The sequence below is a fragment of the Triturus cristatus genome, chromosome 9 (genome assembly GCF_964204655.1).
Source record: "Triturus cristatus chromosome 9, aTriCri1.1, whole genome shotgun sequence".
NCBI lineage: Eukaryota > Metazoa > Chordata > Amphibia > Caudata > Salamandridae > Triturus > Triturus cristatus.
In genome coordinates, this window is record NC_140592.1 from 1,033,654,423 (window position 1) to 1,033,681,823 (window position 27,401).

General features: G+C 43.0%; 1 protein-coding gene across 1 annotated transcript in view; it reads left to right on the forward strand.

The window, feature by feature from the left end:
- Window positions 1-27,401, forward strand: part of HGSNAT (heparan-alpha-glucosaminide N-acetyltransferase) — a 507,378-nt gene that overhangs the window by 411,710 nt on the left and 68,267 nt on the right. Inside the window, exon 15 of the mRNA XM_085626788.1 lies at window positions 23,344-23,421. Within this exon, the coding sequence (XP_085482914.1) occupies window positions 23,344-23,421 (78 nt within the window). The remainder of the gene's footprint in view (window positions 1-23,343; window positions 23,422-27,401) is intronic.

Consider the following 27,401-nt stretch of genomic DNA (forward strand, 5'->3'; position numbering starts at 1 on the left):
AAGCAAGACAAATCAGTGAGGGTTGGAAAGAAAATGAGTCAAGAAACCATGAAATGGCAACAGTAATAGGATCTATACAGGGAGATTGAGCCACAAGTGGGAGTTGATAAAATCATGGCTTGAAGGATGAATGAAGGGGAGACTGGGAATAAACCTCATGTCCCTTTTTAACAGAATGGTCCTTCTGTCCGAGGAGAAGGGTGTTAAGCTACCCAGATCCAGACCATCTAGAAACTTCCAAGTCTGGTTTCTAAGGCTATATTATATATACATTTAGGCCACTCTTATGAAAATGTATATGTTTAGGTATAATGCGGCCAATCGGGAAGACTTCTCCAGATCAAAGACAAATAGGTCTAGCTTTGCTCTTGGACAGAAGAGAACAAGTGACTCATAACTGCTCCTTAAAGAAGATATTTTATTGCTGTGTTTGAGTTGGCTCTTGTGAGTTTTATCTGTCAGCCATGTGGACTACTACTAATACTCCAGAGAGGGCACTTTTCATATTTGAACTATGATGTTCAGTGATTTTTTTTTTTTTAGAATTCTTTTATTATTTGCAGAAGGAAAGAGTGACGGCTACAGTCACTTGACATTGTATCAATATTGCATACATCATTACTTCTGCATGGCACTTATGCATATGCTGACCTTTTGCACATTACTATGGTAGATTCCCTCAATATGATACAGGCTAAATCGTTTGATGGTAAGCCGGCCAGTTCAAGTGGTATAGTCATGATCATTACATATTTTCCTTCTGATGGGAAATAGTGGTGGTAGGGGTGTGGTAGATGGGGAGAGGGTTTGGGTGGGTTGGGTGTGTGTGTGTGTGTATTTTTGGACATGTTAGTTGTTCCAGTGATGTTCCCCAATGATGTTGAACTGGTCATCCGGAAGGCAGCCTTCTTAGTGGTAATGACAGTGGCTCCTAGCATTAGTCAGCAACAGGTTACGTCAGCTCTGGTGGCCTACTCTGCTGCTAGCCTCAACCAGCTTTAGAGTGTCAGCTCTGGTGGCCTACATGGCTCTTGGTGTCAGCCAGCTTAAGGTATATTGGGTGTGGTGGCCAACAAGGCTCCTAGTAGCAGCTAGCTTCAGAGTATGTCAGCCATGATAGCCTACACGACTCCTAATGTCTGCCTGCCAGCTTGACGGTGTGTCAGCTGTGGTGGCATGCAAGGTTCTAAGTGTCAGTCAGCTTCAGGGTGTGTTGACTCTGGTGGTCTACATGGCACTTAGTGTCCGCCACTCTCAGAGCATGGCTGCTGTGGTGACCTACATGGCTCCTAGTTTCAGACAGTGTTATGGCATATTGGCTGTGGTGGCCTACACACCTCCTAGTGTCATCCACCTTCCGAGTGTTTCGGCTTGGGTGACCAGCATGGCTCCGTATCGCTAATCACTTCATGGTGTGTTTGCAAACAAACCTTCCTTTAGTTTTTGATAATTTGCATCAAATCCTTCATCATTTAGATGGCAGAAAAGACATAATGGTTTAGTTACAGTTTATTAATCTGTTAGATCCACTGGTACCATTATTGGGAACCCTAATCTGACCGAGAGACATAGAGTTGTCTGTTGGCCATTGAACTGTATCTTGGCTCTAAATATGATGAACCATCAAGGTTTGTTCTCATCCTTCTGGTATGAATGTTCTAGTAGCTATGGACTAGGAATCTTATGAAGCTTTCCAAAGACCCCTCCCAATGGATGTGATCTGTGAAGTAGCTACATGCCAGCCAAACATTATTGCAATACCATGCAAAGAATATTATTCAAAATTACTACATTGTGTTTACGAATTATATTTTATGGCACATTGATTAATGGGCTGATAATCTGCTGAAAGACTGAGCCACAAGCTGGCCAGGTTATGGAGCTTATTCACCTTTTTCTAGAATCATTATTTTTTTTAATTTTTATGTCTGGCCTGTGAGACATATTTAGTTGTCTCCCCAGACTTTTGTTTTTCCAAAACATTCATGCATAGTATGCGTTCAGAAAAGGCCTTTTGGTAAAAGGGCTTTATCCACTGGTCTATTAAGTTGTCATTTACATGTTACTTTCACCCACTTGCAACATACTGCATGGGTCAGCCTACTTTTCCCAATGGCTCCATTCACTTTGAGTGAATCCTGTGGACATTGTTCACATCCGCCTAAAAATTGTTCGGGTTCAAAGTTTGCTTTATTTTATATTAGCTTTTTATTTTTAGAGGCACTTTGGTTGACCAGTTAAATTTTGATTTATTTTAATCTACTTTTAGTTAAGTGTTTAAATGGCACAGAAATATTGTAGCTGCCGCCAATCTGAGAGCTTGGTTTGATGGTGATTTATTACTGTCTCCTTAACAAATAATAATAATAAAATGCATGGCACAACTGAAAGGCTTGTTATAAAACAAAAGTCACTAGTAAAGCGGCCATCTCAGTGAATTTTTCTTTTATTTTGAAATGGTAATGAGAGCAAATGGCATCTATGTTTAGGTGGCTGCACAGGATTTTTTAATTTTTATTTTGTAGCTTGCATTGAAAACAAATTATCCATCGCACCAGTGAAGGCCAAGCCTGTTTGCATTGCCGATGCTAGTTTTTGTAGGTTTTAAACAAGTACAACTACCAACTTAATGTGGCGTGTATATCCAGAGCGCCCTGCAGGGTTTCCTTCCATAATTTAATAACCGCGCCAGGATTCATGTACATTGCCAGTAAAATCATTAGGATATAGGAAAAGTTTGTTTCCTGTGCACATTACTTCAGGAGGTAGTGACTAATGTGTACAGGACATTGCGCAGCATTTCTCACCATCGTTCCAGGTCCTCATTCATTCCACGTCTGTTCTTATGCAAATCATATGTATTTTTGCAGCAACAGCTCATTCAGCCATATGCTTCAGATATAGGTCTGTCTGTGGGCTGATGGTGTTCAATCAAAGTATGGTAGTCCTACGTAAGGCTTATAACAGGCATAGTGCTGTAAATATAGTTTGTATTTTGCCTCTCTGGGGCCATGTGTACAGACCCAACAAGCATTGACTAACAAGATCAAGATGTCGAAAATGTATCTTAATTTAAGCAGCTCTTTATCTCCTCCTTTAAGGTATGACTGTCCGACAGGATTGGCGCTCAACTGCAGTGCGTTGCTCCTGCGGCAGAAACCAATACCGCTATCAATTGTGCACATCTCCCAGTGTCCCAGGAAAAAACGGGCCGCACTCCTCACAGGTTATATACGTGGATCTTAATTTATTCTTTCATTATAATAAATGCTTCTTGCCAGACGACAAATTTCCTACGCGTTTCGGCATTACAAATGCCTTGTTCACTGTAAATTCGAACATTCATTTCCTGTTTTTTTTAAACCTTTTACACTTTAATGACATCACATCCTTTCCACCCGTCTTGCCCCACAGCATTTTGGGATATGTAGTTTATGTATCAGACTCCATCCAGTATTTCAGGAAGTACATCAAGCAGTTTCTCCTCCTTAGCTTACGTAGAATTGAATGAAAATGAAATTTCAGCAGAAGGAAGCAAGCAAACTTTTTTAGGCGATATGCGCCTGGTATTGCAGCAAAAACAGTGGGAGCAAAACCGGGAAGCGCAGCAATACCAAAGAGGGAGAGCAAGAGGACGCCAATGGCAAGGAAGAAACCGCAACGCAGAGGAAAAAGGAGCAAGCACCTCATCGGACAGGATAGGTGCCACGACCAGGAGCATGAAACAGAGGAAAGAGCGGTAATAAATGAGTTACAAGTGGTTAATTTATCCAAACGCACAATGACTGAAATGGAAACATCTTTATTGAAAAAAGGTATAAATTATTGTCCAGTACAAAAAATGGACTTGGCACAAACAAGAATAGATTTATATCTGTGTGTTAGAAAGATCAAATTGGCAAAATTCTTTGCAGAAAATAAAAATAAAAAGAAAGAAGAAATTACAATACACCTATCTGAATCAACCCTAAAAGCAAAAGAATCAGAAGACTACTTAACACTGTTGAATCTTAATGCCTTGGAAGGAGAAGAAATTTCTTTAAATCTAGCATGCCCACAATTGGGAGCGGGATTAAGTGACAAGTGCCCAAATTCCAAATTATATCCACAATTACCACCGGGCAACAAGGTGGACCTTTTTCAGGAGGCTATCATCCAGGACCTGTATAATTTGATTAAATCAAGTTATAGGGATAACCTTGTGGTAAATATTTCGTTACCGGTACTATTTTTTATGCGGTAAAATCTATCGAGAATAACTCAGTAAAATGAGAGGCAGAATCCGTGGTATTAGAGGGTTTAAAAAGGTTTTATTCCTATACAAAGGAACACAATTCGAATTATGGGCCTTCTATTCCATCTCCACGAAAGTTCAGGAAGGAAGGAACATATATTATTGACAGATAGGCAGTTTTATAGAAAATACATTACAGTGAAACAGATGCAAGAGGCGTGACAGCTGATAAAAGGTGCATACGTAGCTAATAGAGGGCGTAATTTAATAAACGTCATCATACATGATGTAATATGTGGGTGGATCCATAAGAGAATCCTGCAATGTCAGCAGAAATAGTTGGCAGAGATGCGCGCGCAGCCGCATGACGTGTGATTGACGTGCAACTAGAGGGTGAAAGGGACTTGACATTTAGCTCTACATGTGGAGACAGAAGTCTGGGGTTATGTCAACCTAATCCCAAATCATATCTAATATCCTATGTTTAAAGAACTGTGTTATCCAAAAAGAGAGGTCTCTTAGGATAGAATCTTATTCTATACTGACTATACTGACTTGTTAGTGCGTGTACAAGCGTCTAAGTGTCTACACTAGATGCGAGGGGGTAGGAATATTCCATGGTAACGGGGCTATGAATTACTTGCATGAGGGCAGCGAGGCCTGGCCCTGTGCACGGTAGCTGGAGAAATGTTTACCTAAACTACTAGACAGGAATGCATCGGATGAGGAGCGAAGGAGATAATCTCGAAGGTGAAATACAGTTTTTGGCAGGCGACAGGCTGGATCAGGCTCCGTTAGCCGCGCAGGGAGTAAGACAAAGTTCATGGTCACAGATGCGGGCTCAGACTGGAGCTTTCAGAGGCAGAAGGCAGAAAAGGCTTGAAGACAGAATTCGGGCCTACTCGCCTGAATCTGTAAAATGTGGAAAGTAAACCATATAAAGTCGGTGGCCTTTCATACTTAGGAATGGAATATCTGACCCATTCATGGCGGATCTGAAAGAGGACATGTTGACGGTGGACGCACATATATTTGCGTCTTCAAAAGTGGAATAGGAGGAAACATACATGTACTTATAGCATGTACATGGAGCCGTTGGGGTCTACGATAGGGGACATAACTGATCACAAAATTCATATTTCCTCATTCCCTCCTTGTCCCCTTCGGACCCTTAGGAGATATCGATCTTCATCAATCCATCGATCTGTTCATATAGCATCATTTGTTCTTCTTTCTTCTTCCGGGATCTCGAACGAAAACTTGGATGTGGGATACACGAGGTGGCACACAGGCCACAAATCGCTGGCCCACATTGTAGACATAAGCAGCAACTGAATAGTACGAGAAAGCCGATACCTAGGAAGGAGAGGATTCTCCATCCCCAGGCTGACAACACGCCCCAGAACCAACCGGACCAAGTCCAGGTGCCTGGACTCTGGTGTATCTGGCTTACAATCTTATGAAGGCGGGTTATGGCTTTATATACTGACGGTGAATTTTCTGGTATGAAAATGCAACAACTTGATCCGATGACCCTACAAGCTCCGCCCCTATCGGCCAGGATGACGTCAAGGACAAGACGATTTTGAAGCACAACAATCCGCATAGCAGACTGCTCTTCTGTTAAATTGCCTAAGGCGGAAATAGTTTCGTTCACTACTGCTTCGAGGGTTCTGGTTAATCTACGTATCAGCTTACTATTAGTGACTGTACCTATATAGGGAAAGAAACCTTTATTGAAATCTGTGTATTTTTCCCATGCTGTTTCAGTGTAATCGACAATTGGGAGATCTCTCTGCTGTCTATTGTGTACTAAATGGGTATTTCTATGATAATCAGGAGGGGCTAGGAAAACAGGTGGCAGAAGGAATGCTATGTAACAAGTACCATCCCAATCTAAAGGTAAACGTATATATGCAGTCTGACCACATATGAAGTAGGAATGACGAGAAGCTCTAAATGTAGACTTGCCTTGATCACTGAATTTTATTACAGTGGTGCATTTACTATGGCCCATGTGTATGGAGCCATTCTTTCTGATACATAATTCCCCCTTTACTGGGAATACTGACATGGCGGGCAAGATTGGTGTAGCTTCAGATTCAACGTTCAGGATCATAAGGTTAAGTGTAAAATTACCTAATCCATATACTTCATTTTCTAGATCAGTTCCTGTTCTTATGGGAAGTCCCTCCTTGTTAGGGTAGCAGACTTTAAGCAAAACTAAGTTCAGGTTTCCCCATACCCAGTTGTCTTGATAAACTGCGGAATTTGAATCTAGGGAATTAATCAAACTAAACCATGCTCCACAGGAGCCATTGTGTGTGAACGGATAGGGAAAGAGGGGCAAAACTCCCTTATAGTTCTGATAGGGAGGGAGTCGGCCACATATCCAACAATTTGTGGCATTGCTGGTTTGATGGGAATGATGTAGCATACTAATGAAAGTGTTATTGCGCAGCGCAAATCTATAAGACAATTCATGTGGAGGTAATTCACTAAAAGAATGTTCTGCAGTTATATTATAAGCATGCTTAGAAATAGGACAATACATGTGCAATAGGATGCTGACAATGATGATCAAAAGACTTAGAAAAAACAAAATTAATAATGTTACTGTACAATGACTACGAAATGATTTACAATACGCCTGCTTCTTGAGCAGCATTTGATTATTTCTTTCTCTATTCCGGTCCAGAGGATACATGTCAGAGACAAATTCAACCGATTCACCTTGGAGAGGACTTAAACAATCAAATCGTCTGACTTACTGGACCTCAATTTTAATTTATATAGTTCTGAGTTCGATTGCTCAACCAAAGGGAGCTTTGAGTCTGTTTTTGAGGAAATACAGGGTTTAGTCTCTATATTGGATGGTAGTCCATAAAATTTCTTGATATGACTCGAGTGCAACCATCCTTTTCTTCCTTCGATTTTCACGGCTGTCCTTGTGGTGAGTAAAACTAACTTCGGTGACTTCCACCTAGGATCCAGTTGGGTCTTCCGGTCAAAATTCCTGACCAACACCAAGTCCCCAGGAACCACGTCATGGGGTTTCACCTCAGTATTGTCGGGAAAAGCTGCAGCTACCTGTGAACGACAAGATTGTAGTGCAGACATCAAGGAAGCCAGGTAATCTGTCAGCATATTACAGTCAACATCAGTGATTTTGCGAGGTATAGGCGTCCCCCACATATTTGGTGGTCTACCGAAGATCACCTCATACGGGGATAGCCCTGTTCGAGAATGTGCTACCATTCTCATGTAAAAGAGCGCAACTGGTAAGGCTACTATCCAATCGACTCCTTTCTCTCTACATATTTTGGACAATCTAATTTTCAGAGTTTGATTATGGCGTTCCACGAGACCTGCCGCCTCGGGATGTCGGACACAGTGAAATTTCCATTGGTATCCTAATAGAAGGGAAACGTGTTTCATTAGTTCGGATGAGAACGGCTGGCCGTTATCTGAGTAGACAACACGTGGTAAACCGTACCGTGGGAAGAATTCTCGAACTAACTGTTTGGCAGTAGTCGGGGCAGTGTAATCTGAAACCGGGTATGCTTCTGTCCAACGGGAAAGAGCACAGACAACTACGAGAACATATTTGAATCCTCGACATCGTTCCATCTGGATATAATCCATCTGGAGGACTTCAAAAGGATGATCGGGAGTTTGAAATCCACCCTGTTCTACGGGGATGCTTTTACCTGGATTGAACTGACAACATATCATACAGGTACGAACTTTTTGTTTAGCTGCGGCTCGTAAATGTTTGTTGAACCAAATGTGTTGAATGCTGTCTAGCATAGCTTTTTCTCCTAGGTGCGCTGGACTATGTATAGTGTTAATGATGACTTGGACCATTGAGTCGGGAAGAAACCATATAGATTTTTCCTTCGTCATCCATCCTTGATCTGTTTGGATCCCTCCTAATTCAGTCCATTTCTTTATTTCTTCTGGTGTAGCATGTGTCTGTATGTCAATTACATCAAGGGCGGGATCCTTAACTGTCATGCAATGTGTTGGTGTCAGGACTATTGTCTTTGTCATGTCAGTTGTGTGAGTCTGATTCTGAGCAGTCTGTTTAGCTGTTCTGTCAGCTAGGTCATTACCCTGAGAAATGATATCGATAACTTTTGTGTGGGCTTTGCATTTCATAATCGATATTGCAGTAGGTAGATGAATCGCGTCTAATAGGGCTTGAATGAGGGGTCCGTGTTGGATGTGGGCACCGTGAGAAGTTAAATAACCTCTCTCTCGCCACAGTACGCCGAAGTCATGAACGACTCCGAATGCATAACGTGAATCTGTGTATATATTGACTTTTTTATTTGTGGCTTGAATACAGGCTTGTGTCAGAGCGGTGAGCTCTGCTGCTTGAGCTGTTAATACAATTTGTTTCAATGACTCCAGTGTCTGTTGTGACTGCGTAAGCGGCCACTAACTCTCCTGTACTTGTTCTCATACATGACCCATCTACATATAATGTCAAGTCTGGATCTGTCAAAGGGATATCTGTCAAGTCTTGTCTGGGTTTCGTCGTGATAGTAATGACTTCGACACAATCATGTGCCAATGGATCTGTTCCGCCTACTGGTAACAGTGTGGCAGGATTTAACGTATTACAACGTCTGATTTCTATGTGTGGCTGAAACAATGTTAATTCATAACCGGTGAGTCTTGCTATAGTCAAGTGTTGTGTTTGTGTGCGGTTCAAGAGAACCTCTACTGCGTGTGGTACTTGTACCGTCAGTTGGTGTCCTAACACTATGGCATCGCTTTGTCTGATTGCTAAAGCTGTTGCTGCCACTGATTTCAGGCACGCTGGAAGTGCCTGAGCTACTGGATCTAATGTACTAGAGAAATAAGCACACAGTTTGTGTGATCCTGCTTGTTCCTGATTGAGTACTGACAGAGCAGTACCTTCACGTTCTGTAACAAAGAGTGTAAACTGTTTACTGTAACATGGTGTTGCTAGGACAGGTGCTTGGCATAAAGCTTTCTTTAAGCTTTCAAAGGCGTGTGTATGTTCTGGAGTCCAAGGGAGGACAGTCGATGTGGCTGCCTCCTGTGTTGTCAACTGGATGAGTGGTTTTGCTAGAAATGCATATTGAGGGATCCACTGCCTACAGTATGAAGTGAGGCCTATAAAAGCCCGTACCTCCTTTTGTGTCTTGGGTGGTGGCATGTTAGCAATTAACTGGATGCGGTCGGGTGTAAGCTGCCTTCCCTCCTTGGACAGCGAGTGCCCAAGGTAAACAACTCGCTGGACACAGAATTGCAGCTTAGAAGGGGACACCTTGTGCCCCTTTTCAGCCAGAAATTTCAAAACCGTCAGTGATGCTGTTTCACATTCAGGTTCGCTTCGAGCGGTGATCAGCAGATCATCGACATATTGAAGCAAGGCAGTGTTAACTGGCATGTGGATACTGTCAAGTTCTCGTTTCAGTGCTTGGCTATAGATGCTGGGGCTTTCTGTAAATCCTTGAGGTGCGCGTGTGAATTTAAAACTTCGTCCATTTAAACTAAAACCGAATAAATATTGACTTTCCGGATCTATTGGGACACTAAAGAAAGCATTCTTGAGATCAATTACAGTGAAAAACGTTGCTTCTGAGTCAATAGCTGTGAGTTATGAAGAGATATCTGGGACCACAGGGTATTGTGGTACAATACATTTATTTAATTCGCGCAGATCAATAACCAATCGATATACTGGTGGTGCTTTTGGATCCGTTCTTTTAAGAATCGGAATTATCGGGGAATTACATACATTGGAGTCAGTTTCGACAACCACTCCTTGTGTAATGAGTTCGTCAATGATTTGCAGTAAAGCCACTACAGCATCTGGTGGTAACTTGTATTGTCGCATTCGTGGTAGTACTATTCCTGATTTCAGTGTAACTCGATATGGTGTAATGTTCATGCAACCAACATCAGTGGGGCCTTGTGCCCATAAATGTGTAGGTAAATTCTGCAGTCGGTGATCCATGTCTCTGGATACGTAGTGACCTTTAAAGTCACGTAAAAATAGTCGCACTCCTTCCGGAGAACAACATATTATGGCTCCTAGAGCTTTCAATGTTTTTATACCTAACAAGTTTTCTGGACATGATTTAGTAAGCAACAAATCTGTTGTACGTGTCAATGGACCTACTGTGAGTGCAAGAGGTTGTGTTACGTCATTAATTATAGGTTTTCCTGAGAATCCAAGGGAAATATTCTGTGAGCCTGAGAGGGGTGCCCCTGGAACTTCACTGCGTCTTATAGTTGTTCTGCTTGCCCCTGTATCAAGTAAAAACTTTCTGGTACTCCATGGCTCTGCTAATACTTTCAGGACCTCGTCCTGACTGGACAAAGTGATATATATTTTCTAAATGTGTAGCCATTCCTGGTAGCTTCGTTAAATATATTGCAGCTCGTCTGATACGTAATGATGACAGCAGCATTTCGTCCCGTTTACCGGGTACAGGATCATATCTACAATCTACTAGAAGTTCCTTGAGCATGTCGGGGGTTGCTAGTTTGGGCGTACGTTGGTGTGCTAATTCTCTAAGGGAAAATGTATCTCCTCTGGGTGGTGTAGAAAAAAATGTCTGTCGTACCTCCTATAGCACCGTCTGGGGTGCTGGACGTGAAAGGATTTGTTGAGGGTGAGACAGCAACCGTCGTTGCTGGAAAAGCTGTAGAAACAGATGTGTTTGTCGGAATGTGTGTCGAAGCGGGTTGTTGTGGAGGTACAGACGAATGTTCTTGGCGATGAGCATCATCGGCAAGCGGTCTATGTGGTGCGGTATTAGCATACTCGGGAGCTGCGTCATCTAAATAGCGGGAAAGGAAAACATCTTCTGCGGTTCTGGGATGTCCCTTGGGATGTGCTTTTATCGGAAACAATGGAGGTGGCAAGTCTTTTGGTATTTCCGGAGTAGCCTTAGGTAACCCTTCGGCCAAAAGTGGATACATACCATTCATAAGAGCATTTCTTTGTCTATCTATTTGTTCTGATTTTACTCGGGTGCCTTCCTCAAGTAATAGATTTTCTCGGACTTTATTTGAATTTTCCTTACTCTTATCGTCCTGTCTAAGTGCTTTTTCTGTACGTCTATATGATTCTTTACGCCATAATTCAATGGCATCTTTCTGTGACTGTCTGGCTTTCTTTTTCCATAATTCTTCTTCTACTCTCATGATGCAATCTGCATCCCAGGTCCCCGCTGCGGGCCATCTCTGACTCTCTGGTAATTCTTTGGTGTAGTCCACCCATAAATCAAGAAATAAAACGGCATCTAGGCCATGCTTATGATACATAAAGTACCCTGGAGTGTCCCTCGGTGGGATGGGAACAGCTTCTTCGAGTACACCTTTTCTAGTTTTGATCTGTCTTAGTTTCGAAAAGAGCGGCATTTTTAGACCTTATTACTAGAACACACTTTATACAAAAAAACACAATAATGAACAGTCATTCACACCACAGTATATAGAACGTATTTAAAACATTTAACGCTTAACAGGTTTACGAACAATAATAACTAAATAGGAAACTGGTTACTGACATAATACTGACACTAGATAATACTTATTTATATGCAAGACATACTATATATACTGCTAAACAGTACAGATACACTGCTAGAACAGTGCAGACCGGATTTGTGTACCCAAACCCATCTTGACCGGCACAGACTATGTGCACGTAAAATGCCTCCCCGGTAATGGTACTCACCGGGTAGCTCGGAACGGAAGGCCTCGGAACGGAACTTGAAACTGGACGGGACTGGACTCGACTCGACCGGACTCGGAACTTCGGAACCTGGCGGGTCTCTGTATACCTCGGATCTTGCTCTCTCAGCTAGGCTCTGGTCGGGATACTTCGCACTTCTCACCGCCTCGTCTGGGTGTTGATCGCAGCCTCAGTCGTCCCCGCTTGGCCGGAAGGAGACACAGGAAATCCTGCAGATACGCGTTTTTGTTGTCCGTTCAGCTGTGGCAGGAGACCGGGCCTGCAACGCACCGCCGGCGCGTGAGATGAGAAAGTGTCCCTGTTCGGGCGCCAATTTATGTGGTAAATATTTCGTTACCGGTACTATTTTTTATGCGGTAAAATCTATCGAGAATAACTCAGTAAAATGAGAGGCAGAATCCGTGGTATTAGAGGGTTTAAAAAGGTTTTATTCCTATACAAAGGAACACAATTCGAATTATTGGCCTTCTATTCCATCACCACGAAAGTTCAGGAAGGAAGGAACATATATTATTGACAGATAGGCAGTTTTATAGAAAATACATTACAGTGAAACAGATGCAAGAGGCGTGACAGCTGATAAAAGGTGCATACGTAGCTAATAGAGGGCGTAATTTAATAAACGTCATCATACATGATGTAATATGTGGGTGGATCCATAAGAGAATCCTGCAATGTCAGCAGAAATAGTTGGCAGAGATGCGCGCGCAGCCGCATGACGTGTGATTGACGTGCAACTAGAGGGTGAAAGGGACTTGACATTTAGCTCTACATGTGGAGACAGAAGTCTGGGGTTATGTCAACCTAATCCCAAATCATATCTAATATCCTATGTTTAAAGAACTGTGTTATCCAAAAAGAGAGGTCTCTTAGGATAGAATCTTATTCTATACTGACTATACTGACTTGTTAGTGCGTGTACAAGCGTCTAAGTGTCTACACTAGATGCGAGGGGGTAGGAATATTCCATGGTAACGGGGCTATGAATTACTTGCATGAGGGCAGCGAGGCCTGGCCCTGTGCACGGTAGCTGGAGAAATGTTTACCTAAACTACTAGACAGGAATGCATCGGATGAGGAGCGAAGGAGATAATCTCGAAGGTGAAATACAGTTTTTGGCAGGCGACAGGCTGGATCAGGCTCCGTTAGCCGCGCAGGGAGTAAGACAAAGTTCATGGTCACAGATGCGGGCTCAGACTGGAGCTTTCAGAGGCAGAAGGCAGAAAAGGCTTGAAGACAGAATTCGGGCCTACTCGCCTGAATCTGTAAAATGTGGAAAGTAAACCATATAAAGTCGGTGGCCTTTCATACTTAGGAATGGAATATCTGACCCATTCATGGCGGATCTGAAAGAGGACATGTTGACGGTGGACGCACATATATTTGCGTCTTCAAAAGTGGAATAGGAGGAAACATACATGTACTTATAGCATGTACATGGAGCCGTTGGGGTCTACGATAGGGGACATAACTGATCACAAAATTCATATTTCCTCAACCTAACAAAACCTGAAAGGGAAGCTCTAAAATGTTTGGCATCAGATAAAGAGATAGAAATTAAAACTGCAGACAAAGGCGGGAACATTGTAATCTGGGAAAAAGAAGCATACGTCACTGAGGCACATAGACAGTTGAATGACACTGGATATTATGAGCAACTACAAACCAATCCAACGTTAAGCATCAAAAGAGAGATTGATTCAAAGTTACAAGAATGGAAGAATAACAAGTTACTTGACGAGGAAGAAAGAAAATATCTAACAGTGGATCATCCAGTTATGGCCACGATATATTTCCTCCCAAAACTCCATAAGAGTAAAGACAATCCACCTGGGCGACCAATACTATCTGCAAAAGGTTCGCTATTAGAACCCGTGGCCAATTACATTGATTATTTTCTAAAGCCATTTGTGGAACAACTAAGTTCTTACATAAAGGATACCAGTCATGTATTGAGGATACTGCAGAAAATTGAATGGAAGGATACATACCAAATGATAACTATGGACGTTTTATCACTGTATACAACCATTGACAACGACTCAGGTTTAAAGGCAAGCAATCATTTCCTACGAGAAAGAAGCATCCATTTAAAAGAACATAATGTAATGCTATTAGAAATTATGAAACTGTGTTTAACAGAATACATCTTTTTATTTGGAGAGGAAATCTTTCGACAAAAAAGTGGCACTGCGATGTGTTTTTCCTTTAGTCCAAACTACGCATGCCTACTTATGGGATGGTGGGAACAAGAGGTGGCTTGGAATCCTCAAAATCGAAGATTTGTGAGAAAAATAGTAAGTTGGATGAGATTCATCGACGACTTGCTAATTATTTGGAATGGCACCCAAGTGGAGTTCCAAGAATACTTCAACATCCTGAATGAGAGCTGAAATAATTTAAAATTCACTTTTGATTTAAGCAATCAGAGGATAATCTTCTTGGATATTGAGATATATATAAATGAAAGCAAAATACAGACAACACTCCACCGAAAAAGCACAGCCACCAATGCCACATTGCAAGCGAGCAGTTTCCATCAAACCTCCCACATAACAAGCATACCTTACGGCGAGTTCCTTCGTATTCGAAGGATTTGCAGTGAAGACACGGAATGGATAAAACACAGTGACATCGCTAAAAAGAGGTTTAAAAACAGAAAATATAATATGAATGTCATCAATAAAGGATGGATTCGTGCCAATGAAAAAACCAGAGATGATTGTCTCAAACCAAAACCTCCACCAAATCAAACTGAGGAGAGGAAGATCAGATTAATCACAGATTTCGCACATGATTCAAAAGCAGTCACATCAATACTGAGAAAAAATTGGAAAATTTTGCAGTTGGATAGCACGTTATCTAAAATCATGTGAAACCATCCAATTGTAACCTATCGCAGAGCCAAGAATTTAAAAGATCATCTGATGTATTGCCATTTTAATGGAAAAGATCAAAAAGAATCCTGGCTACAGACAAAAGGCTTTGTGAAGTGCTTTAACTGTAAAGTCTGCAAAATTGCGAAACCTATGACGGAACTTGAAATGGCCAACAAAAAATGTTGGAAGATACGTGAACTGATCACATGTAAAAGCAAATACACAATTTACATAATTGAGTGCCCTTGTGCACTCAAATATGTTGGGAGCACCACGTGTGAGTTAAAGAAATGAATCCTAGAGCACGTGTGTGCAACGACAAATAAAGACAAAAGCAACGCAGTGGCAAAGCACATGGAGGCTGCTCATAACAGTGATTGGCAAAGCCTCAAATTCTATGGAATAGAAATGGTACCACCCCATATAAGAGGAGGTAACAGGGAGAAAATCCTTCGTCAAAAAGAGTCCAGGCACATCCTAAATATGAGAAGCATGACCCCCTTCGGGTTGAATCAATCGGAGGGACTCTATATTCATCTATGAAGGTTTTAAAAAGAAAATGAACAATACGAAATGAATAAAGCTGTATACAAATATACGTATACAAAAATAATAAAAACAAGGGGCCCCTGAGAAAAAGAAGAGAAAAAAAATCAGATTTATGATTACAGTCATGGAATTAATAAGTAACAATTTGAAGAATCGAACAAGAATATAAGACTTGATAAATCACATGAACTAAAAAGTGAATTTTATTCAATTGAAAGCCCCGCCAGCAGATATCGGCGTTCAAGATTATAAAAATGCAGCTTAGTTGTTCATTCTCATATAAGTTAAACCATTGAACAGCATCAAGTAAGAATGTATAAATTTAATGGCATGCTCCTTGTAATTTGACTAAATTAATAATCCAGTCCACGGTTGCACAAACAAGGTTGAGAAAATGATAAGTTTTTGACACATAAACTACATATCCCAAAATGCTGTGGGGCAAGACGGGTGGAAAGGATGTGATGTAATTAAAGTGTAAAAGGTTTAAAAAAAACAGGAAATGAGTGTTCGAATTTACCGTGAACAAGGCATTTGTAATGCCGAAACACGTAGGAAATTTGTTGTCTGGCAAGAAGCATTTATTATAATGAAAGAATAAATTAAGATCCACGTATATAACCTGTGAGGAGTGCGGCCCGTTTTATCCTGGGACACTGGGAGATGTGCACAAGATATATATATATATATATATATATATATATATATATATATATATATATATATTTATTATCTACTGGCGGTCGCTAGTAGGTAGTTATAGTTAGGACCTAGTTTCCATAGGAAAAACGTTTTTTGATGTGCCAATTACTTTGCCGTCATTTGACGAATCTTCGCAAAAAATTTAAAACTAATGGGGCGGTCACGTCAGCTGCTATCTTGAAAATTTCGGAGTGATATGTCAAGAGCGGGCCGAGAACAAGGCGGGGTCCCAAAAGCTTTTTCCCATATTAATTAGGATAGCTCCTACCCTGAAAGTCTCGGGGTGATTCGTCAAGCGGGGCCGAGAAAAAGGGGGGGTCCCAAAACGCGTTTTCCCCATGGATTTTTCCATAGGGACTTTAGTCGCAGCTACAGCCCGAACGGCTGAACAGAATTACGTGAAATTTGGCAGAGAGGTAGCCATAAGGTCCATGAAGTGCCTTTTGCAGGTTTGGTGTAAATCTGCTCAGTATTTCCAGAGAAAATAGCATTTAAATCAATATATATATCTGTAGTACGCGCGCAGCGTGCGCGCTGGGTGCGCGCACCTTGCCGTGCGCGAGCGCAATTCTGATTGGTTGTTAGATCTTAGTAAACATTCGAATCGGTCGAAACCAGGAAGTGTCGGCCGCCATTTTGTCTCTCGCACTCTGAGGGGGTGAAAAACAAATGTGGAGAACGTGAAAAGGGGGCAGGGTGGACAGTTCCTGACCCCCTAGCCGTGGTCAGGGGGTCCCAGAAGGACCCCCAAGGGCAAAAAATTTTTTTATTTTTTTTTCGAAAAATCGCCGAGTGCGCGCACCTTACGCGCACCACCCAAACGGAAAAAATTCTGCGAAGTTCGCGCAACGTGCGCGCATTCCATGATTTTTCAAAAAAAAAAAATTTATTTGGCCCTTGGGGGCGAAGCGCTCCGTGCCCACCGCGCGTGCACGGCACTAACTGCGAAAAGTGGGCGCGAGGTGCGCAAAGCGCACCGCGAGCCCACTGTGTGTGCACGGTGAGCGAAGCGCACCGTTTGCGCACGGCACGAACTGCGTAAAGAGGGTGCGCGAAGCGCACCGTGTGCCCACCGCGCGCGCACGGTGCGCGAAGCGCACCGCGCGCGCGCTGAGAAAAAGTTTTGTTTAAAAAAATATATTAATAAATACATAACTTAGCATTTAAAAAACCGTACAAATTCACTGAAAAAACCATAGGTTTCACAGACGTTATAGTTAGGAATTAGCATTTAAAAAACCTTGCAAATTCACTTAAAAAACCATAGGTTTCACACATGTTATAGTTAGCTGGGCATTTCCCTCGTAAAAAACCAATGAAATTCCCCGTTATAGTTAGTGCAGGCAACTATAACTCACGCGACCGCAATCCGCTGCTGATGACGTCAGATATTACATCACTGATGACATATGTGTCTTTCTGAAAAATAAAAAAATGAAATATATGTATAGCTAAAGATGAATGGAAGAAGACATGGGTAAATAAGTGTCTAAATACAGTGATGTAATATCTGACGTCATCAGCAGCGGATTGCGGTCGCGTGAGTTATAGTTGCCTGCACTAACTATAACGGGGAATTTCATTGGTTTTTTACGAGGGAAATGCCCAGCTAACTATAACATGTGTGAAACCTATGGTTTTTTAAGTGAATATATATATATATATATATATATATATATATATATATATATATATATATATATATATATTGAGTGAGAAAATTGTCCAAGCTTCTAGGGCGCACTCTCATCAGACTGCACCATCCGGTTTTCAAATAGGAACAAACTTGCATTTCAGCTCCCCTGTGCACTTTATTCAGACCTGACGCGTTTCAAGGCTTTGGCGCCTCTTTCTCAAAGGTCATTAGCATACTGGCTCATGCAGGAGGTTCTGTTTAAATACATGCCACGCCCTTAGTGGGCCACGCTGAGTGCGCCCTATGCATGTTGGGATGAGTAGTCCCTAGCAGAACGAAATATCACCTTAAGTAGGTCCTGCAAGTAGTCCAAATTTAAAAGCATCTGTTCGCCCTGTGGGCCGAGGAGCAGAAAGCAAGTATCTTTATCCCAGTCTGTTGCGCCGTAACAGGATTCGGATTTGTTTCCGACCCTCGGCCTCCTTACTTGCTCGAAGGATGTTGCTGCCCCCCACGGCAGGACGGCCGTGTAAACAATGAGTGAGCAAATTGTCCAAGCTTCTAGGGGCGCACTCTCATCAGACTGCACCATCCGGTTTTCAAATAGGAACAAACTCGCATTTCAGCTCCCCTGTGCACTTTATTCAGACCTGACGCGTTTCAAGGCTTTGGCGCCTCTTTCTCAAAGGTCATTAGCATACTGGCTCATGCAGGAGGTTCTGTTTAAATACATGCCACGCCCTTAGTGGGCCACGCTGAGTGCGCCCTATGCATGTTGGGATGAGTAGTCCCTAGCAGAACGAAATATCACCTTAAGTAGGTCCTGCAAGTAGTCCAAATTTAAAAGCATCTGTTCGCCCTGTGGGCCGAGGAGCAGAAAGCAAGTATCTTTATCCCAGTCTGTTGCGCCGTAACAGGATTCGGATTTGGTTCCGACCCTCGGCCTCCTTACTTGCTCGAAGGATGTTGCTGCCCCCCACGGCAGGACGGCCGTGTAAACAATGAGTGAGCAAATTGTCCAAGCTTCTAGGGGCGCACTCTCATCAGACTGCACCATCCGGTTTTCAAATAGGAACAAACTCGCATTTCAGCTCCCCTGTGCACTTTATTCAGACCTGACGCGTTTCAAGGCTTTGGCGCCTCTTTCTCAAAGGTCATTAGCATACTGGCTCATGCAGGAGGTTCTGTTTAAATACATGCCACGCCCTTAGTGGGCCACGCTGAGTGCGCCCTATGCATGTTGGGATGAGTAGTCCCTAGCAGAACGAAATATCACCTTAAGTAGGTCCTGCAAGTAGTCCAAATTTAAAAGCATCTGTTCGCCCTGTGGGCCGAGGAGCAGAAAGCAAGTATCTTTATCCCAGTCTGTTGCGCCGTAACAGGATTCGGATTTGGTTCCGACCCTCGGCCTCCTTACTTGCTCGAAGGATGTTGCTGCCCCCCACGGCAGGACGGCCGTGTAAACAATGAGTGAGCAAATTGTCCAAGCTTCTAGGGGCGCACTCTCATCAGACTGCACCATCCGGTTTTCAAATAGGAACAAACTCGCATTTCAGCTCCCCTGTGCACTTTATTCAGACCTGACGCGTTTCAAGGCTTTGGCGCCTCTTTCTCAAAGGTCATTAGCATACTGGCTCATGCAGGAGGTTCTGTTTAAATACATGCCACGCCCTTAGTGGGCCACGCTGAGTGCGCCCTATGCATGTTGGGATGAGTAGTCCCTAGCAGAACGAAATATCACCTTAAGTAGGTCCTGCAAGTAGTCCAAATTTAAAAGCATCTGTTCGCCCTGTGGGCCAAGGAGCAGAAAGCAAGTATCTTTATCCCAGTCTGTTGCGCCGTAACAGGATTCGGATTTGGTTCCGACCCTCGGCCTCCTTACTTGCTCGAAGGATGTTGCTGCCCCCCACGGCAGGACGGCCGTGTAAACAATGAGTGAGCAAATTGTCCAAGCTTCTAGGGGCGCACTCTCATCAGACTGCACCATCCGGTTTTCAAATAGGAACAAACTCGCATTTCAGCTCCCCTGTGCACTTTATTCAGACCTGACGCGTTTCAAGGCTTTGGCGCCTCTTTCTCAAAGGTCATTAGCATACTGGCTCATGCAGGAGGTTCTGTTTAAATACATGCCACGCCCTTAGTGGGCCACGCTGAGTGCGCCCTATGCATGTTGGGATGAGTAGTCCCTAGCAGAACGAAATATCACCTTAAGTAGGTCCTGCAAGTAGTCCAAATTTAAAAGCATCTGTTCGCCCTGTGGGCCGAGGAGCAGAAAGCAAGTATCTTTATCCCAGTCTGTTGCGCCGTAACAGGATTCGGATTTGGTTCCGACCCTCGGCCTCCTTACTTGCTCGAAGGATGTTGCTGCCCCCCACGGCAGGACGGCCGTGTAAACAATGAGTGAGCAAATTGTCCAAGCTTCTAGGGGCGCACTCTCATCAGACTGCACCATCCGGTTTTCAAATAGGAACAAACTCATCCCAACATGCATAGGGCGCACTCAGCGTGGCCATTTGCTCATTCATTGTTTACACGGCCGTCCTGCCGTGGGGGGCAGCAACATCCTTCGAGCAAGTAAGGAGGCCGAGGGTCGGAACCAAATCCGAATCCTGTTACGGCGCAACAGACTGGGATAAAGATACTTGCTTTCTGCTCCTCGGCCCACAGGGCGAACAGATGCTTTTAAATTTGGACTACTTGCAGGACCTACTTAAGGTGATATTTCGTTCTGCCAGGGACTACTCATCCCAACATGCATAGGGCGCACTCAGCGTGGCCCACTAAGGGCGTGGCATGTATTTAAACAGAACCTCCTGCATGAGCCAGTATGCTAATGACCTTTGAGAAAGAGGCGCCAAAGCCTTGAAACGCGTCAGGTCTGAATAAAGTGCACAGGGGAGCTGAAATGCGAGTTTGTTCCTATTTGAAAACCGGATGGTGCAGTCTGATGAGAGTGCGCCCCTAGAAGCTTGGACAATTTGCTCATTCATTGTTTACACGGCCGTCCTGCCGTGGGGGGCAGCAACATCCTTCGAGCAAGTAAGGAGGCCGAGGGTCGGAACCAAATCCGAATCCTGTTACGGCGCAACAGACTGGGATAAAGATACTTGCTTTCTGCTCCTCGGCCCACAGGGCGAACAGATGCTTTTAAATTTGGACTACTTGCAGGACCTACTTAAGGTGATATTTCGTTCTGCCAGGGACTACTCATCCCAACATGCATAGGGCGCACTCAGCGTGGCCCACTAAGGGCGTGGCATGTATTTAAACAGAACCTCCTGCATGAGCCAGTATGCTAATGACCTTTGAGAAAGAGGCGCCAAAGCCTTGAAACGCGTCAGGTCTGAATAAAGTGCACAGGGGAGCTGAAATGCGAGTTTGTTCCTATTTGAAAACCGGATGGTGCAGTCTGATGAGAGTGCGCCCCTAGAAGCTTGGACAATTTGCTCATTCATTGTTTACACGGCCGTCCTGCCGTGGGGGGCAGCAACATCCTTCGAGCAAGTAAGGAGGCCGAGGGTCGGAACCAAATCCGAATCCTGTTACGGCGCAACAGACTGGGATAAAGATACTTGCTTTCTGCTCCTCGGCCCACAGGGCGAACAGATGCTTTTAAATTTGGACTACTTGCAGGACCTACTTAAGGTGATATTTCGTTCTGCCAGGGACTACTCATCCCAACATGCATAGGGCGCACTCAGCGTGGCCCACTAAGGGCGTGGCATGTATTTAAACAGAACCTCCTGCATGAGCCAGTATGCTAATGACCTTTGAGAAAGAGGCGCCAAAGCCTTGAAACGCGTCAGGTCTGAATAAAGTGCACAGGGGAGCTGAAATGCGAGTTTGTTCCTATTTGAAAACCGGATGGTGCAGTCTGATGAGAGTGCGCCCCTAGAAGCTTGGACAATTTGCTCATTCATATATATATATATATATATTTATATATATATATATATATATTTATATATATATATATGTGTATATATATAGGGAGAGAGAGAGATATATACATACATACATATATATATTTACGCATATATACACACATATATATGTATTTTTTTCATTAAAAAAACACAATTATAGTTAGGTGAAGATGTCAGTTGAAACATTACATTTTAAACTCTAAAACCCTCTGAAATTCACGAGTTCTTGTTAACTCACAGAACTATAACTTGTGCCCCCACCATGCACACTGTTGTTATCTGAGAATTCATTTTAGATGTCATCAATGCTGTTATCAATGATGTGATAGAACATGTCATCAGTGATATTAGATGGGAGTTCATAAGCAGGACCACTGGAATTATGCGACTTCTGCAGTGTTTTTCGCATAGTTATGGATTTGCTGCATTTGCCGCACAATCCACCATCTGCTGTGTAATTTGCAGAGTTTAGCAAAAAAAAAAGAATTTCCAGCTCAAACAGATCAAATGTTACTAAAAATGCGGCAATGCGAGTTGCTGTGCAGTGGACAGGGCTGGAATGGCCGTACCGCTGTAGCTGGCATTGGGCATTTCCCTGCGGGGGTTGGAAGGTGGGGACTGATTCTTGAGTGGTGACGGCCAGTTTTGCAGCGGTGTTGTAATATCGGCCTCCAGTTACAGAAGCATCAGTGGTCACAATTGCGCCAGCCACCCGGCGGCTGGTCCGAAAAAATTGCCTGGGCTGCTTTGAGTTCCCAGTCCGGCCCTGACAGTGGAAGGCACTTTGCAAAGATTGACTGTTCACCTTCAGTTGCATATTACTGTATTTTGGGGTTACAGTAGTACTAATAAGGTGAAACCTTCGTCCAGACAGCATTACCATGTGTACAAATGACAAAATAATGAACTGATACTATCTGAAAATATGCCGCATTATCCTGCATAATGTGCATTTTCTTGCCCCATAATTTAGTAAACCCTGCCACATATTGTAGTCTTCCCTAAACGCATAATTTCACTGGCCCAGGTTATAAGCAGTACATGGCGAGGGCCACACATGCAGTCTGCTGACTATGCTTTTGAGACTTCTTTCCAGACTGATACAAGATTTAGCAGGAAAGTTCTCCACAATATTTCTGTCTAGACTTAACGTGTCCGATGCTACTTTTTCCTCCTTATTCTCTAAATTGAGTCTGCCCAGAGGGATGCGAATAGGGAAAAGCCAGGTGGTAATGAACAATAGTAACAACTATACCGTCAAAGTCTAATAAAGCTACTTGGATGGTGAGTCTGTGCCTTGTCTGGTTATCACCGTCCTACTTTCGCCCCATCCTGGCCATCGGCCTAGAAAGACACCCTGGCTCCTTTGCCAAGGACCAGGAGGTCCATGGAGGAGTGCCTGCCAGCTGTGAGGCACGCAGGTGTCCAGTAGAGGGTGCAGGGAGAGGATGTACCAGCTACAGCTTTAGGTTATAGTCCTGCTTCTGGTGATGGTGACAGGGTGCCTGCAAACCTGAGAGTAACTCAACAACCATAGGCCTGCATTACCCTCTCTGCCTCAGCTTAGCTTGTTTCGTTATTATGTTTTCAGTATATATTGACAAACCACACGAGCTATTGTGTTTGTTGAATGTGCATTTATTATAATTTCTCGCATTCTGGTCTTTGTGCAGGCTGGGAAGATACTCTTGTTTTATAAAGGTCGACACAAACAGATCATGGCGAGGTTTTTTGTTTGGAGCATCGTGATGGTAAGTGTAATGAACGTGTCTTTGTGTTTACTTGTTCATCCTTTTATTTATTCATATTTGAATATATTCATATTTGAAAGTTATATTAGGAGCAGTGTTCCATATCCCAGCAGGTTAACTCTTGACTTGATATGTAACAATAATTGGTGTTTTAAAAAGTGTCATTTCTCAGTATGAGACATACACACTTCAATTTACATGTATAATTGAGCCACATTCGACTCTAAATATATCTAGAGACAGCTTAAGAGGGGCACATATTCTACACAGCACAGGGTTACTAAAGTTAGTTACATCACATGTATCTGTTCAGTAAAAAATGAATACATTGAGCAAGCATTGTCGCGCGTGCGCATGTCTCCATATCTGAGAGCAGGCTGGTGGTATCTACACCCAGCATGTCAGGCTCCCGAGCTGTGCTTTCAGAATATGCTTAAGGGAACAGACATTTAAATCCGGCTGAACATTAATGATGCAGACAGTCTCACACGCCGTTCACCCTCACAGCAGAGCTGCCTCGCCGTCACTAGCAGGCAGCGTATTCATGGAAGTCGTGTGTGCTTTGGTCATAACTCATCCTGTGGGAGGGATCCTGTGTGAACTGCCCTCGGAGGCATTTTCACACGGGACCGCAGGTCTTGCCTGGCGACGGCGGGCCTGCCTTTGTTTGTGTGCGGAATCATGCCACGCTGTTTATTTGTGGTCACGTGTCTGATAGGCTCACATGAATAGCCACGATCTGGCGTGTTTTATCTTTTGTGTGTGTTGGATTTTGATTCTGATTTTCCTTAAAAAATGATTTGTCAGTTCATGTACACATGGGTCACATTACATTATTATTACTTTTGTTAAATAATTACCACTTCAGAAAAATTACACTTCCATGGTGGAATATAAATATACTTCTTACTGCATATGAATACCAACGCTAAGTAATACTTGCTGTAAAACTGTTTTTTTTTTGGGGGGGGGGAATATGTTTATTGACATTTTTTCTGATTGCAAAACAATAACAGTGGTATCAGCAGAGTATGTAAACATGCGCAAATAGACAGCAGCTGCGTATCTAGTCAGCAATAAAGGAGAATCAAACAATATTAGTGTGCACCAAATCATTATCGTGGGCCCCATCTTCCCATTCCAACCTTATACCCAACCATATAAAATTATTGTGAATCGGAGAGCGAGAGTCCATAATGTGTAAGCCATGGCTTCCATATTTTCCAAAATTTTTTAGGGCAGCCCCGTGCTTTATAGGTTGTCTTCTCTCCTAGCATATACATGTCCATGCTCTTTCTCCATTCAACAAGAGATGGAACCGCCGCGGGCCCCCACGCCCTAGCTATGTCTCGTTTCGCGACCACCAAACCTAGCTGCAGCAAGACCAACTTAGGTTTAGGGAGGTCAATGTCCGTGGAGATTCCCAGCAAAACAATTGAGGGACTAAGTGGAATAGTTTCCCCCAAAACGCTTTCCATCTCACCCATCAGAGTTGTCCAGTACCTTTGAATCTTAGAACACTCCCACACCGTATGATAAAATGTACCCTCCAACCCTAGACATCGCAGACAGGTGGATGTTTCTGCCCTCCCTATGCGGTGTAATCGCATCCTGTCGTAGTATGCCCTATGCAAATATTTATATTCAATCAGCCTGAGGCGCGATCAGATGGCTACTTCTCGAGGATGCATCAGTGCCATTTCCCAGTCCAAGTCGTCCATCTCACCCAGCTCGGATTTCCATTTCGTTCGCAATTTCAGCAGATTGTCTGGCTTATTGTTTAAAACTGTGTTATTAAGCATAACACGGTGATATATACCTCCAGTAATATATTTCATTACCTGAGTCATAATGAAATTCAACAGCAGTTCAAACATGACCAGAGGAAAGAAATACTTCGAGTCCATTGCTAAAAACTAGACGGACCCCAAAACCATCATGTTTACTCAGGACACGTAGACTGCCGCTTGTGCTACCGTTATGTACTAATGCATTTTCCTATTGAGAGAATGAGAAAAACCCTTTGGTACATCGGGCCCTCCGCTCCCAACACCAGGGTACAAGTATTCGAATCACCACCACTATTCATTTGCTTGAGGACATCCCTAGTGCATGGCAGAGTGGATAGTGGACAATACCACAGGATCCATCACCGTCAACAGTGTCCTACTGATGCAGAAAAGCACAGCTGATGAGCAATGACGGAAGAGCAAGGCAGATGGCATGCAGTAAGAAATATGATGGGCTACCACAGTGAAATCACCACTTTCTAAGTGCTAGGTGAGAATGAGAATCTGGCTTTAGAGAACAAGCATTGGCATAGCCAATAGGCCTCGCCTTTGGGACCTTATAAGTGTCTAGCCATGCAACAGTTGATGTTGTTGCACCAAGGATATTGTGCTGGATAACTAAACACTTATAAGGTCCCAAAGGCAAGACCTATTGGCTATGCATCAGTTGTCTTTAGTCGATCAAATTAACTTTATTCGGTTACAAGTACTATAAAAGTTTGACAAAAACATATTGCAAAAATAAAATTAACCTATCATAATTACAGAGGCATAGATATAAAACAGATAATATTAGCAATCAATAAAAAGTAGATACATATTAAAAAGAGATGTAAGACCTGGTGTCAGGTACCCTAGACATCCAACTCTAACATCATCTATACAGTATAGACCGTGTAACTCATTTATAGGGAACGGTTACTCAAGATTTCATCAATTATAATAGTTCATAGCGTTTTCTTATGGACATTGCGACTCTAGTAAAATTCATAACAGCAGTGCATATAGTTAACGTAGACAACAACAGTAAAAAATTAAAACCACCAATGAAAGTACATGGCCTTATATCCCTTAATAATGGGATTAAAAATTGCCCTCTCGCCTCCTTATAGAGGGGCCAAAATAAAATAAAGTGTAACGTGCTTTGTACTGTCGAATTGTCACATGGACAAGCTGACAAACTATGAACCCAGCCTGATTGTTTAGGAAATGCCACTAACTAGTGCAATGAATTTAGACTAAATCTTGTCAGGTAAAATCGTGCTTGAACGTTAGTGGTAAAAGTTAGATAACATTTCTGTTCACCAGGGGATAAACATAGGGGATCGGGTTCTACCAATTGTGTACGACGCAAGTGGGCCCTGGCATAGTATTCCTCTTTTATAACATCTTTTGCATTTATGTTGATACTGGAAGGATTATCATAATAATGCCCCAACGCTAACTCGTCTAGATTTTCCTTCACAAAGCGAAGCCAGGGGATGGACAGTCCGCTATCTAAGTTGGTGCAATCTAGGATAACGTCTCATGAGAACATTAAGTCCTCAGATAACCAAATCTTGGCCCATAAAAGCAATGGGGCATCCGTTGTCATAGGTGGCGTCACCAGTGGCATACGCAGTGCATTCTGGAAATTCTAAATGCTCAATTCACCATAAATGGCAAAGGTCACAGTTCTTTAAGGTTTGGGACAATGACCATAACTTGTCTGCAACTAAACTTGTTTCAGAGAATTTGAATGTTTTCTGATAATTGTTAGTTACTCATCTTAATAGATGACCAACAATCCCCCGAGGAAAAGAACCCTTTGTAACATATGGTTTCGTCAAAGTTTATTGGAGAGCCGTAATTCCTGAATAAGGCATAATTCAGGTGAATAAAACGTTTTTAAAATGCTGCGGCATGCCATACATAAGTATGAGTATCTGTGCAGGAAAGCCCCCTCCCTCCACCCCCTGCTGTGTTAAAGCCTGAAGTGTGAAGCCCCCCTTCCTGTCTTGTACGTCCAGCTCCCCTATAAAACCCCCCTCTTTCACACTTGCTAAGCAGGGCTAAGGTAAAGTTTCACTTCCCATGTCACGATAACACTGCAGATTTACCGTCACTGCGCAGACCATCTCTGCTGACATCATTAGCACCAGCGGGACTTGTCCTTCCACAGATTGGCTGCTGGCCTGGCGCTTATCGAAG